The 15,010-nt window shown below is 38.5% G+C and overlaps 1 protein-coding gene across 1 annotated transcript in view; it reads right to left on the reverse strand.

The window, feature by feature from the left end:
* The window catches only part of FHDC1 (FH2 domain containing 1), an 85,381-nt gene that overhangs the window by 56,299 nt on the left and 14,072 nt on the right, over positions 1–15,010 (reverse strand). The window contains exon 2 of the mRNA XM_089670448.1: positions 3,840–4,389. Within this exon, the coding sequence (XP_089526574.1) occupies positions 3,840–4,280 (441 nt within the window). The 5' untranslated portion in view covers positions 4,281–4,389. The remainder of the gene's footprint in view (positions 1–3,839; positions 4,390–15,010) is intronic.

Consider the following 15,010-nt stretch of genomic DNA (forward strand, 5'->3'; position numbering starts at 1 on the left):
TTTCTGAACAAAACCCATATTCAGAAATCTCTTCAAGAAAAAAAATTCCATCCTGCTCCTTCAAGTTTCGTCACTACAGCTAAAAACAAAACATTGACCTGACCCCATTAACAAACAGAAAATCAAACAAGCATTTTTAAAACAAATTGGCATTCTACTAGAGTTTCTCAACCAGGGTGGAACCCTAGGTCTCCGAGAGAGGTTGCTAGGGGTTCCTTAAGCAATGAATGATTTCTGCTTCTCAGGTGAGTTACCACTGGCACCAATGATCTTTTTAACGATCTGCAAGTAGTGATTCTTCCCTCTAACCATTACACTAATAATTATTACCAGGGGTTCCCTGAAGCCAAAAAGTTATTTCAAGGGTTCCTCCGTGTTAAAAAGGTTGAGAAAGGCTGTACTAGGGTATGACTAGCTTGAGACCAGTGTATAATACCATCATAAACTCAAACAGAATAGAATCCATACATCTTAGATTAACAGCCTTCCAAAGGATGCTAGTTTTTTTTCAGACATCGATCTAAACAACTGTCCATGTTTAAAGGAAAGCTGCACTATATTTGAAAGCGATTTCTGACTTTAACATGCTTCATATCACACTAATCAGAGACAGGACGACTATACAGTATCAGTTTTACCCATGGGGATCTGGTAACAGACAGCTAGAACCAGATGGGATGAAATTTCTCCTGACCAAGAAATTGCCAATGATAAAAAAACAAGACAAAAAAAACAAAAACAAGAAGACCTGCTAACTCTTTAAGCTCAACGTCGGATCAGGAATTTTATTTAAAAACTCTGAAGGACTGTTTTTTCAAAAACCAAAGTAGAAATGAAACAGGCAATGCTTATAATAATCCAATACAGAATAATTCTTTGTAAACTTCTCTTGCATGTACTAAGCATGCGGTGCCTATCAATGTCTAAAGGGATCTGGGTGAATGATGAAGCACAAAGCTCATTTCCACAAATTAATTGAAAGGAATATAGTGGTGCATGCACATCAAGTGGTCAAATCAGAGTTTAAAGTTGAACTAAAAGGCAAAGGTCTATGTTCTTTGTAATCAATCAAAAAATGAAGCAGGCAAGGCTGACACCACATGTTTTGGAATTCTGAGCGGTGTTGTCATTTCAAAGAGGAAGGCAGGAGAACACTATTTCTGGCATTTCTTTCTACTTACAGCAAATTTAATGTGCATGTATTCCAGAGATGTACTAAATAACCTTTTATATCTTTCCTTTTAGTAACTCATGGAGGCAAATAAATTTCACAGTTCTGACTGCTGTACACCAAAAAAAAAAAAAAAAGATCTGATTGGTTGCTTTGGGTAGTTGCATATCATGGCTACTTGTATTTTCTTATCAGCTAAGAGTTTTACAGTGAAGAGCACCATTCATAATCACGTTATTCTATTACGGCTATAAAAATGGATAATAAACGTGACTTGGATACAGTGACCTCATCTTTGTGCTTGTAGATATTCTCACGTGGGTTCAAGGACAGGAATCTATTGTTTACACACAAAACCTTACTGCTGCCCATTATCAAGAACACAAAACATGTCACAGAGAAAGTGACATTCATTAAAGTTATGTAATAGTTCCTCTTTTTACAAAGTCCTACAAATGAGAAAGAATATTTGCATTCTGGTACATGATTGTACGAACCCTGTTATCAAGGAATGTGGGGGCTGCAATCGCTGACTTCTCCTTCCAAAAATTCAAGCTGCCTGACTGTTCTGCAGATGTTTTGGCATCAGGCCTGAAGAACTGCCAAACATGGCCAGGCAACTAGCAGCATGAAGACCCCATATTTCTCTAATGACAGGTGTACTTTATAAGTCTCACAGAATCCAGGAGCTCAAGCAGCTATTTCTCTAAAAAAATATTTAAAAGATCCCACAAATGTCAAAAATTGTGTGAAAAAAAAAAAAATGATCAACCCATTTCAGTAAATTGCTAAAATATTGTAAAGTAAAACTAGTTTAAAAGACCTGCTAAGTAATCAAAAACCCTGACAGGAGAAAAATATAGGAGCTGCCATTACTTCTTAGATTGTAAGCTCCAAGTGTTCAGGAGAGGCCAAGGGAGGTAATAAACGGACAATTTTTTAAAGACATTTTACATAATAAAATGGTCCACTGATAATAATTTATCATGACACATGCATACAACTTACAGTGTGGCAAAAAAGTATTTAGTCAGCCACCAATTGTGCAAGTTCTCCCACTTAAAAAGATGAGAGAGGCCTGTAATTGACATCATAGGTAGACCAACTAGGAGAGACAAAATGAGAAAAAAAATCCAGACAATCACATTGGCTGATTTGGAAAGAATTTATTTGCAAATTATGGTGGAAAATGTCTGGATTTTTTTTCTCATTTTGTCTCTCATAGTTGAGGTCTACCTATGATGTCAATTACAGGCCTCTCTCATCTTTTTAAGTGGGAGAACTTGCATAATTGGTGGCTGACTAAATACTTTTTTGCCCCACTGTATATTAAAAACTATTTAGTCCCCGGTCACACCGAACCAGACTTTGAAACCAAGCGACTTCACGTTCATTCGCACAATTTCACAGTCGGATGTCAGTCCGACTTCAGGTGCGACTTGGAAGACATCTGTGCGACTTCGCAAGTCGCACCTGAACTTGCAAAAAGCAGAGCATGAAGTACTATCAAAATCGGTGTGACTAAGTTGGAATCACACCGATATGACCACTTCCATTGAGAACAATAAGGTGCAACTTGCCATGCAATTTGAAACTATCAAAAGCTTGACAAGTTGCACCTGTGTGGCATGGGGACTTAATGTAATAAGTAGATTGTAAGCTCCAAGGAGCAGGGCTCTCCTAACCCTCTTGTATTGATCTGTATTGTTGCTGTATTGTCTCCCGTTATATTGTAAAGTGCTGAGCAAACTGATGGTGCTATATAAATCCTGTATAATAATAATAATTACGGACTTGTCTTTGAAGGGGCAAACACTTTTTAAGCTACATGATATTTCTAGACCACTGACTCCCTGTGTAAGAAAGCAAAGATAAGAATGATAGTCCTGGAGATTACACCTACAGAGACAAGTCGGCAACCTCACCCACCCCTTATTCTTACCACAAAAGGATTCCTTTAAACCTTTACTGAACCTGACTTACCAGAACACACCCATAACCTCACCACTAAGATACACCCGTTCCAAGGTTCATTCTGAGCTGCAACTCATTCTGTCATCCATGCAAATGTGAATAGACTAAAAAGTACACCTCTGATTTGTTTAGAAGGTAGAAAGACCATCAGGGACAACACTTATCAAACCATATAATGCAGCATGTTATGATAACTGACCAAGTAAACTATTGCCTGAACTTTTTGTAAGGCAGCAGGGACCCACTTGAGGGTCTTCCAGTCCTCCCGCAGGCCAGTCTGACCCTGGCATTACATGCCTAATATGGCAACTCCATGTAAAATTTCATAAAACCACCAAGATAGATACAATTGGCTGCCCTAAAACATTTACATTCTTCTTTATGTTTTGCCATGCACATACCACCTAACTCACAAGAGTCACTGTCAAGGGCAACAATTTCTAATGCCACAAAATAGCACAGAAGCAGTTAATGCTAATAAGCATTAGATCTCTGAAAAAAAACCTCTGTATATCCAAACTTTAATTCTAAATCTGAAATTTCCCAGAGCAGAACAAACAATTCTACTACCAGACAATTTAATAAATAAGGCCTAATCTTTCTTGTTCGTTCCAAACTCATCTACAGAAAACCACCAATACAACTCAAGATCAAGTTAACCGTAAAAAGAAAGTAATGTTATAGAAAAAAGTACCTCATCCTTTGGCTCTCGGAAAGAAGACCTGGTGCTCCCAGTCCTCCGGAAAACACCAGACTTTGAATCTTCCTGCTGACCAAATAGTTCCTCGATTGTCTTTGCATCAATTTGGTATTGATGCTGCCTAGCAGCCATAGTCCAGATATTGGTTTTCCCCCTAACCTGCTCCTCAGGGATGGTTTTCCAGAAGAAGCTCCGCATGCGTTTCTTCTTGTTGTGACCATGTCCATGATTACCATGATGCAGAAACGGAGGAGCACCAGGAGGGGGAGGAGGTGGTGGTACAGACGGAGGCAAAGGCGGTGGGGGAGGGGGTGGTGGTGGTGGTGGCGGTGGCGGAGGTGGCAGTGGGTTATCTAGCATTAAGTCTGTGATGACCACACTGCAGTCGCCATTTTCTTTATCATTTACCAAAGAGACACAGTTCATAACATGCATCTTGGTGCAGGCCTTTCTTCATATGACGCATCACTGAGAGTGGAAGAGTATTCAGCAGAACAGCATCCTTGTCTAGAGTTTGTCTCAGTATTATGTGCGGGTTCTAGACCTAGAAAACAATCATCATAAAATTATCAATTATCATTAAAAATAAAAATGATAGATTATTAATTATCAAATTATTATTAAAATAAAAAGTTGAAGTTAAGAAATAGTAATAAGGGCAGCAGACAACATATCTTCACACACAACATGAATTTTACAAAAAAAAAAAAAAACCTTCTATATACACATACAGTATAATATATATATATATATATTTTTTTTTTTTACATTAATGCTGTTGTTCATACAACAATGCATTAGATAGGTCACTGGAGTGCATGTCAAAAGGCCTATTTTGGTATATATACTCACCAGCCTCTTTATTAGGTACATCTGTTCAATTGCTTGGTAACACAAATTGCTAATCAGCCAATCACATTGCAGCAACTCAATGCATTTAGGCATCTAGATGTGGTGTAGATGACTTGCTGAAGTTCAAACGGAGCATCAGAATGGGGAAGAAAGGATATGTAAGAGACTTTGAATGTGGCATGGTTGTTGGTGCCAGATGGGCTGGTCTAAGTATTTAAAAAAACTGCTTACCTACTAGGAATTTCACGCACAACCATCTCTAGGGGTTACAGAGAACGGTCCGAAAAAGAGAAAATATACAGTGAGCGGCAGGTGTGTGGACATAGATGCCTTGTTGATGTCACAGGAGGATGGACAGATTGGTTCAAGATGATAGAAAAGCAACAGTAACTCAAATAACCACCTCATTACAATCAAGGTATGCAGAATACCATCTCTGAATGCATAACACATCGAACCTTGAAGCAGATGGGCTACAGCAGGAGAAGATCACACCTGGTGCCACTTCTGTCAGCTAAGAACAGGAAACGTAGGCTACAAATCACACAGGCTCACCAAAATAGAAGATTGGAAAAAAGTTTCCAGGTCTTAGGAGTCTCGATTTCAGCTGTGACATTCAGATGGTTGGGTCAGAATTTGGTGTAAATAACATGAAAGCATGGATCCATCCTGCCTTGTATCAAAGATTCAGGCTGGTGGTGGTGGTGTAATGGTGTGGGGGATATTTTCTTGGCACACCAAAACCTCTGAGGAATGTTTCCAACACCTTGTTGAATCTATGCCACAAAAAATGACGGTAGTTCTGAAGGCAAAAGGGGGTCCAACCCATTACTAGCAAGGTGTACCTTTCCTTTTTACGTAGTAATTAAGAAGTTATTGGAGAAAAACGTTTTAAAGACATTGTGGTGAGAAGTTGAAAAATGTAATTTATCTGAATTAGTTAAATTGCCTAAATATATTTAGAATACAGAAATACACTAAAGTGAAAAAAAGAAACAAAAACACAACAGGAACTAATAGGAGACAAATATTACCAATACATTAGCATTGATAATATCAATAATACACATTTGTAGATAATGGTATACCAAAACTTGAGCCCTGAAGACCAGAAGAATAAAAGAATAACGGGAAGCAAGTTCACCCCTAGAAAATACTATGCCTATATTAGGAGATCACAAACTCCTTTCGAAAAGATACTGAAAGCAAGAAGTCATTGGAATAAGGATGATTAATGTACAGCGCTGAGCGAACTATTGGCGCTTTATAAATACTGTATAATAATTATATGCTCATTATCATTTATTAAAGTTTGCAAAACATTTTTGATTAAGAGTCAAATTTGAATTGCTGTACATGATTTGGGGGGGGGGGGGGGGGGATTTCTCCTTCTGATGACAGTCAACACAGATGCCATGACTTTTTTTTTTGCTGTTAGTGTCTTTCTGTCCCTGTGACACCCAGATCCCTCATTGCTTGTACTTGTATCACTAGGAGAGGAAGTGAGGGGGATTTTGCTAAAAAGGGTCACAAACAGCAATAAAAACCTGACAGAAGTAGTTTGCACCCTTATCCACTTTGTTTACAACAACATTTTGGCTGGAGGTTCAAATAACTGATCACTTCTAACAGAATGTGAAATAAGAAGTTTCCTAGGTCTGGGGCCATGTTTATCAACCAGGGTTCCTCCAGAAGTTGCTACGGGTTCTTTAAGCAATGAGCAATTTCTGCTTCTCAGTTAAGTTCCCACTGACACCATTGATCTTTGTAGCTTTCTGTAAGGGGGCAATTCTTTCCATGGACTACAAGTGTAAGGAGCATTCTTCCCACTGACCATCACACTAATGTATCATGAGTTGTAGATATAGTCATTTTTAGCAGGGGTTCCCCAAGCTTAGAAAATCATTTCAAATGTTCCTCTGTGTTGAAAAGGTTGAGAAAGGTTGCTGTAGGGACTGTGTCAATGGGCTTTGCTTCAAATGTAGTTTGCTTTCCTATGAAAGTCTATGAGAAAGCAAAAAGCTTCCTAAAGCAGGTCAAAGCTTTCAAAATCCCACTTTCCAATACTAGAGCATTTTCTAGTATTTATGAATGGACAGGAGACCCAGCATCTAAAACAGGGAATTAGAATGGAATATATCAACCCTTTTTCCCAACAAAATCACAAGGAGTGGGAGGTCAACTTTAATATATCCAACACAGTAGGTCAGTTTGCTTATCTCAAGTAATAACCCAACCATCTAATAAAATCAATGCAAAGATTCTGCCTGTCAGGCCAGTCCCAGAGTTTTCTGAATGTATATTTTCCACTACTAGGAAAACTTACAAAGCAAATAGTTACCTGATATAACCCTTGAAAAGTATTTGCTATTTTGTTGGTTCTTTAGCAGCATAAAGGATAAAGGTGACAGAGACACACAAAAGTTGTTTGAAAGCGGTCTCTTTTCCATGATGTCAGTCTTTACATTAGTTGGAAACAAGAGCTGCCACTCCTTGGTAGCACTTACACATCCTGGAAACCTATCCGCTACAGTGTTTCCCTGTCACTTGCTACAAGGCCACTAAATACACAAATGTGCCAAAGCGACACACAGCTGTGGGAATATATTGCAGGGACCTAAACATTCTGCTTTCTGTAAATAACCATAAGCATTGCTAACTACCTCCCCCTGAGGATTCTGGTTATGCAAGCTTTGTAGGCTGACCTTGTGTCTTCTTTCAACGCATAGTTCCTAACTACCAAATCTCTCTAACCCTGTTAGATCTTTCACATAATGTACAGACCTATATAAATGTACCATTTCATAATCCAACTATCATTTTTCACTACATTTTTAATCCAAAATCTACACTAACCCCTTGACACCGACGTAACACAAATATGCTCTTCTCCATCTACACCTCCTCCCTTGGTCACTTGATAAACTCCCATGGCTTTAAGTACCATCTCTATGCTGATGACACACAAATCTATCTTTCTACCCCTCACCCCTTCAGTCTCCTCTCACATTACTAACCTACTAAGTGACATATCAGCATGGATGTCACTCCACTTCCTCAAACTAAATCTTTCCAAAACTGAGCTCTTATCAGACTATCGCCTACTTTGCTCACCTTTAGGAGATCTCTGAAAACCTCTCTCTTCATGGAAGCCTATCCTGCCTTCAACTAATACTGGAATCTTCTACTCTTCCAACCAGTCCATCCTCCACAGTTACTACCTTTTGTACCACTAGCCACTCCCTCCTAGATTGTAAGCTCCAAGGAGCAGGGCCCTCAAATCCGGCTTGTATTGAACTGTATTGCTACTGTATTGTCTCCCATTATATTGTAAAATGCTGAGCAAACAGTTGGCGCTATATAAATCCTGTATTATAATAATAATAATAATATGCGGCTTCACAGAACTGGGCTTTTTTCGGTGAGGCCGCATAATAATACCTGTCTTTCTGCTGGGAGTGCACCACACAGCGTACTCCCAGCACAAAGACTGCAGTGACACGGAGAGCCCTGGGTCCCGTTCTAACGATCGGGACTTGGGACTCCCAATTGTGAGTCACATGATCACTGTGATAGCCTCTGATTGGCTATCACATGATCAGTCACTGTACAGCCTGGCTCCTTGTGTTTTTTTTTCTCTCTATGAATGAAGGAGAGAGAAACATTGTATCGCTCTATCTCCTAGCGTAGAAGGGAGAAAAAATGTTTGTAAAAAAAAAAAAAAAAAAGATAAACATTAAAAAATAAAATAAAAAAATACCTAGATTAAGGTTTGATCTAGTTCAGTGCCAGGGTAAGTGTTTGGGTCAAGGTCAGGGTCAAAGGTCAGGATAAAAAAAAAATTAATGTCATTGTGTTTTAGGTGAAAAAAAAACAAAACAAAGTGCGCACAATTGTTTCTGGGCTGTACTACGGGTACAAACAACAAATAATATACACATTTATGGTATCGCTGCGATCGTCAAGAGCTGGAAAATTTATTTTGTGTTGTTCTTTGATGGTAAGTTATGGTAGGAACAAGAAACACACAGCTAAATTTTAAAAAATTATTTTTTTTTTACTATTTTGGGCCAAATTTTCTTTGATAATATTAATAATTAAAAAAAAACAGCAGATATCCATTACCATTTACCACCAAATGAAAGCCTGATTTGTCCTGAAAAAACGCGGTATAATTCACCTGGATGTTCAAAGTAGTTGTGATGATATTACCAACACATGTCAACATAGCGAATTTGTGCTTAGGCATTTAGATTTGTTTTACCCTTAGGCGTGAAGGGGTTAAATTTATACTATACTTTATAATGGTTTCATACATCACAGGAGTCTTCAGGAGAGGAGGGGTTTTCTCAGCTAAACACACCCTCCTGTCTGCAGGCCTGAGCTAAGGGCAGGTAGATTCCAGGAAGCAAATGCTACATGAAACATCTGCCCTTACTCAAGATGGCCACAGCCAGAAATGCTAGGGGTTGTTTTTCAAAGTGATTTCTCAGCACAATAAAGCATGAAGATATGGATGGGGGAGTTTGCTTTGAATATTAAAAATGAATTGAATAGCATTTTTGGTTTGTGGTGCTCAGATGCAGTATAGTTCCACTTTAAAGCTTGGTAGGGATGCTCTTGTCTACATACTTTGTGCTAAAAGTCTGTGAAGATAATAAGCTGTGTAGTAAATGCACCGAACTGTTTTTCTTCAAGAACTCACACCTTAAGTCCATGGTGTTCAACATTATTATAAAACTATTGATTTCTTTCACTGAAAAAAATTATATAATGGAAGTGAAGTTAGATACCCATTGCAGCTAACAGTTGAGGAGCTCAGGTATTGGATTGGGTATCAAAATATAGCAAACATTTATATACATGTCTATATCTATGTAAATACACTTATGAATAGACATCTGTGCCTGGATTTTCCAAGACAGAATCGGCATCTAATTATGTAAATCTGCAGATCACAATGTTTACTTCATAGATGTAGAATTTAAATGTTATAGTAGAGATCAACAAACTGCATAGATATGCAAAGCAATATATTCCAAAGGGGTCTGATTCTTGGTTTTGGAATCACTGGTCACCTACACCATAAATACATTAAAATCTAAAGAATTAAAAAAAAAATTATATATATATATATATATATATATATATATATATATATATATAATGGCTTTAAATCTTAACAAAAATTATTATTACATTCTTAACTTTATCCCGCAACATGTGTAATCTGGAGACAAAACATATTTTTTCCATTCTATAAATGTAATCTTAATGAAAACTAGAACACTGTAATTGATAGATGCAATGAAAGTGCTCATGCTCAGACTCTACAAAATGTAAAAACTGGGAGTAGTAAAAATGTCTATTGGCTGTAACAACCAGTTCATACTGGTTATTTTCCAAAAACATTTAGACAATATAGCAGCCATAAGAAAAAAAAGGATTAGTTGCTATAAGACACACACACACTTACTTTCTTCATTTGTCACAGCTCGTTTACTTGGTGGCTGATGTACCAAAGCAGCCCATCGCTTACTTGATTTTGTTGCCTTCTAACAAGGGTGGAAGGAGAGATAATTGCTTGATTCCCCCATCAACACACATTCAGTATTGAAGGTGAATGCCTCCTGCAATGATATTGTGTTTTGCCAGCAGGGTGGGGATAAGGGGGGGGGCACTTTCCTTGCATGCAGAACACAATGGTTACTGCTAGCAGCTAGAGCCGCTGGCAGTAATCGAATGTCATAAAAATCCAACAGGTTGGTTGTACCCAAGTTGAATGATGGATAGACTTGGGCACAATTAGCCTGCCCATAACTAGATTGATCGAATCTTGGCCAGTCCCTGCTGATTCGCCCAAATTTTGATCCATGTATGGCTGGCTTAAAGCATTAGAGGCTGTTCACCTAACAAAGTGTATGTGAACAAATAATGTCAACCTACGTTCACTTTTACTAACCAATCACAAACAAAAAAAAAAACAAAACAAAAAAACACAACAAACAAAAACTACAGTTGCTTGGCTTAAAAAAACAAGCAAAAAAAAAAAAACATTCACTTTGCACAGTGAACAACAGCTATACCATTTCACATGGATGATCTGGCATTTCTTTTTGACCCATGTCTATGTGGATCAACAACTGCAATGTTTGGCCTTGGGAGGCAGGATGAAAGTTGACATGCATCAATTTCTGCCATATCCAGGCCGATCCAGGTTCTTCATTCCAAAACACAATAAGTTGACATTCAGGTCCACTTTAGCTGATCTGACCAGATGTGGGTAGATACAGGCAGATGCATGTCCACTTACATCCAGCCACCCATAAGGATTATATGGTGCAATCTTTCCTCTATCACAAGATAGTGGGAGGAAAAAAAAAAAAAAAAAAAAAAGCACACAGAATGGACTTGTCAAATATTTGACACCCATTACTGTTCTGATTTGACACAGCAGGGGATTAAACCAGGATTTCCTTTCTGAAGACGGAATGGAGGGTGACCATGTAACATGGGCCTCAACAAATCAATCCCCTTGTACTGTATTAGTGCCATTTCTATTACACATCTTTGAAGAAAAAAAAAAAAAAAAAAAAAAGATTTCTGGAATAAAGCTTTGAAAACAGACACCAAGAATGGATCAGTGACTGTATCCTCCTGATGAAAATGCAGCTGCTCAGACATGCACTTATGATTCAGTTTCAGCTGTTTTAGCACTTTTCAGCTCTGCCTTGATCTGTGTCTAGTCGATGATGTATGGTTATTGACTGTCCCCGTGTCACAGATGGGAAATTCCTGTGTCAATGAGCAGTATAAAAACACATTCATCTAAACATCTGGCCATACACACTTTCATCCCGCAAGTGAACTGTACATCATAAGATGTCAATCTTCGTCATACACTCTTTGTAAGTGCTCTTCCCCTCCATGTGTGGTCACACATTAGGACTGGTTTTCTTCAGGAACTGTCAAATGGAAGTACTAAATGGAAATGTAGCATAAGAGTCTACACCCCTGGTGTTGAACCGGAGGCCCATTGACACTTTTTTTTTTTCAGAGCCCCCTGCAGACAATTGTATGGGTTTTGCTGCTTACTCAAGCCAGTAAGGGAAATGCTATTAAATAGTTTGGTTTATTGTTTTTTTTTTATACCATCTTAATTTTCTGGGCTCTATACCTCTTTTCCTCTCTTGCTTTTTTTTCCTTCAGTCTTTTGAAATGGAACTTGCTGAGAAAAATATCAAATGGAGCACAAATCATTTTAAAAGGGGGCTGTAAGAAGCACAAACGTGGGAACATTGATTTGTAATGGGGCTACAAATGCAGTGATCTCTAGCAGTCTTATGTAATGTGTCTAAGGTCTATGACCAGTTTTGGATCATCTCTGATCTTTTAGGGTTTCATGTCCCCAGTCTTTGACCATCTGTTTTGGCATAACTGTAGGCTCTGACCACCTACTGTTACATATCACAGTCTCTCCCAGCTTTTTACAGCATTACAGTCAGAGGATTATGTGTGATCCTTCACATCACATCCCCCGACACCATTGGTCTACATTAATCTCCTGAGCACAGCAATCTGCAAAATAAAGCTGGCCTTTCACTTTTTTTTTGTGGGCTGAAAAAAAAAACAAACAAAAACAAAAAAAAGTAAAAACACACACCACACCAGGTTCCCCCCATCCACTGTACTTATTGTATTTTGACAGCTGGCCCCATTAGTTGATAAAATACTCAAAAAGTGGTTACATCTGTAGGGATTTCTGGCCAACAATTTTCTGCTCCCATTTTTCGATTGAGGGATGTAACCGAGTGACAGCCAACAGGCCACCCACTGAGCAAATCCAAACAGTGTATGGCCAGCTTGAGCAACAGAGATTTCAGCTTGTACACCCAGATAACAAAGAAACAAGCCAGCAACCATCTACTACAAACAACCCATCAAAGTTTATGACTTCTTTAAACAGATATTATCACCCTCCTAGTAACAGCCTTGATTACTTGTATCCTGTTAGAACTGATGGTCTGTTCTTTGTCATTTAAACACCTTAATTGCTGATGGGTATCTATTTGTCTAATGATGGAATAATCACCACCAGAACAAAAAAAACAAACAATCCACCTGTTTTCCACACAAAGCTACAATCAGTTCAGGTTAGAGGACAGGTGATGTTTCTTCCTACTATAAAGTGCAATCCCTTCCTTAGAAAAATGCATTCCTACTTATCAAAACAGACAAATAAAATGATACATAATTAGCATTGCCTATGGGTCACCAGAGTACAATAAAAGGAGAGAATACAAAGAGTCTGGCTGAGAGTGGAAATGGGTGGATGTGGCTCCATAAAAGCTTTCTTTTGTCCATTGTGGGATCCTGGGCTAGTCTATTGAATACTGCATGATCAATACCCTCCATGGCTAGATTCCCAGATATGCAGTCAAATGGCATCATGAACTCTACACAGACTCATTGGTTTCTAGAGGACTTTTTTTTGTAAATAAAGGGAAGACTCTAGTTATTTGTGTAAAACACAAATTGGGTCCTACCTCAATGTAAGCTACAAACGTACATGCACTGAAAACTACAAATCATTTCCCAGTGGGTGCAGATTCGTAGTTAAGGCAGATATTGTTGGCTTGACCTACACTGTGTGCAATGGTAAGCTTTGGGTTGATGTTGGCTTGACCTACACAGTGGGGTTGATTTACTAAAACTGGAAAGTACAAAATCTGGTACAACTCTCATAGAAACCAATCAGCTTCCAGGTTTTACTATCAATTGAACAAGCAGAAGTTAGAAGCCGATTGGCTACTATGCACTGCTGCAACAGATTTTGCACTCTCCAGTTTTAGTAAATCAAACCCATTGTGCAGCTTTTTGCTGATGTTGTTGGCTTGAATTATATTGCAAGCAAGAGTGAGCTTATATTCATGCGGTAAGCAGAATGTCACAGAGACAGATTTCATATTCTGAAATAGGCCCCAGTTTTTATTAAAAAAAATAAAAAATAAAATAAAATAATATATATATTTTTTTTTTTATTTTTTTTTTTAATAAATACTTTACCTTGGTAGAAGAGCCACTTTATTAAATTTACCTACAGGTAAGCTTATAATAAAGCTAACCTGTAGGTAAAATAAATAACTCCTAAACATGCACGGTTTAGGAGATGTTCATTTTTTTTTTAGAGCCGGCGCATGTGCATTGAAGGTACAGTATACCCAAGCTGTTGGATCAGAACACTGTGCTGTGTCCCAAGACTCCCATGCGCATGTGCAGGAGTGACATCATCGTGGCTCAGCCAATCAGATAACCGGAGCTCACAAACCCGGAAGGAAGACTGTGAAAATGGAAGCCTCTACAACAGTGACAGCGCACCACTGGAGGGCTTCGTTTTAAGGTAGATTTTACATAATGTGCTAGTATGCAATGCATACCAGTACATTATGCCTTTACTTTGCTGGAGGCATAAGTGCTGAGGCATGCCCACTGGCTAAGGAAGTAACTGACAGCAGTCAGCAAAGATCATCTCATTGGACACAAGATGACAGGTGTTTGGGGCTTAGCTGGAAGGACAAAGTTATGGACTGTTGAAACGGTCAAAAATCAAGCTGTGCATGGCCCTGTCAACACTATGAAGCTCAAAAAATAACGACCCAAAAGTCAAAGGTGTAGGGTGGAAAATAGTTGGCCAGAGAGTGACTGCATCCAATCAGATGCAGTCACTGTTTGAGCATTCAAGACGCCACAGCTGTTTAGCACAGAAGTAAGAATCCACTGATTTTCTCTCTGTCAACTTATGGGTTGAATGAGAGAAATCTAGACATGTATGGATAGATTTAGATGCTAAGTGAAAGCAGGATCAAAGGAGTACAGAAGAGAGGCTTCTTAGCAAACAAATGTAATATTACTTTGTGGTGTCTGCAATTATGTGGGACTTTTACTTTTAAAAAGGTTTGATAAGTCATGCTAAGTATCAGAGACAGACAAATCCTAAAAGTCGGGTAACCATCTACTGACTTATGTAAGGCAATATTACATACTTCAGTCATGTTGCTTAAGGGACTAAGATCATCCAGGGAATAAATAAAAATTCCAAGGTATCTCAGCAGTTGTAACAGGTCAATGGTGCTTCCAAGGGGGTTTTTGCCATTTGTTCTGCTTGATGTGGGTTTCACTACTCATTAGCAAAACCGAGTAATCTGTCACTTAGCACTAGGTGCATATGAATGCTGATACTTGGTAAATTACTTTTCAGTCATTACTGGACCCCAGTGCTTACCAACCTAAGTATTATTGCTGAAGGAAAGGGT

The sequence above is a fragment of the Staurois parvus genome, unplaced genomic scaffold (assembly GCF_062004578.1).
Source record: "Staurois parvus isolate SC_StPar_1 unplaced genomic scaffold, SC_StPar_1.0 ptg000090l, whole genome shotgun sequence".
NCBI lineage: Eukaryota > Metazoa > Chordata > Amphibia > Anura > Ranidae > Staurois > Staurois parvus.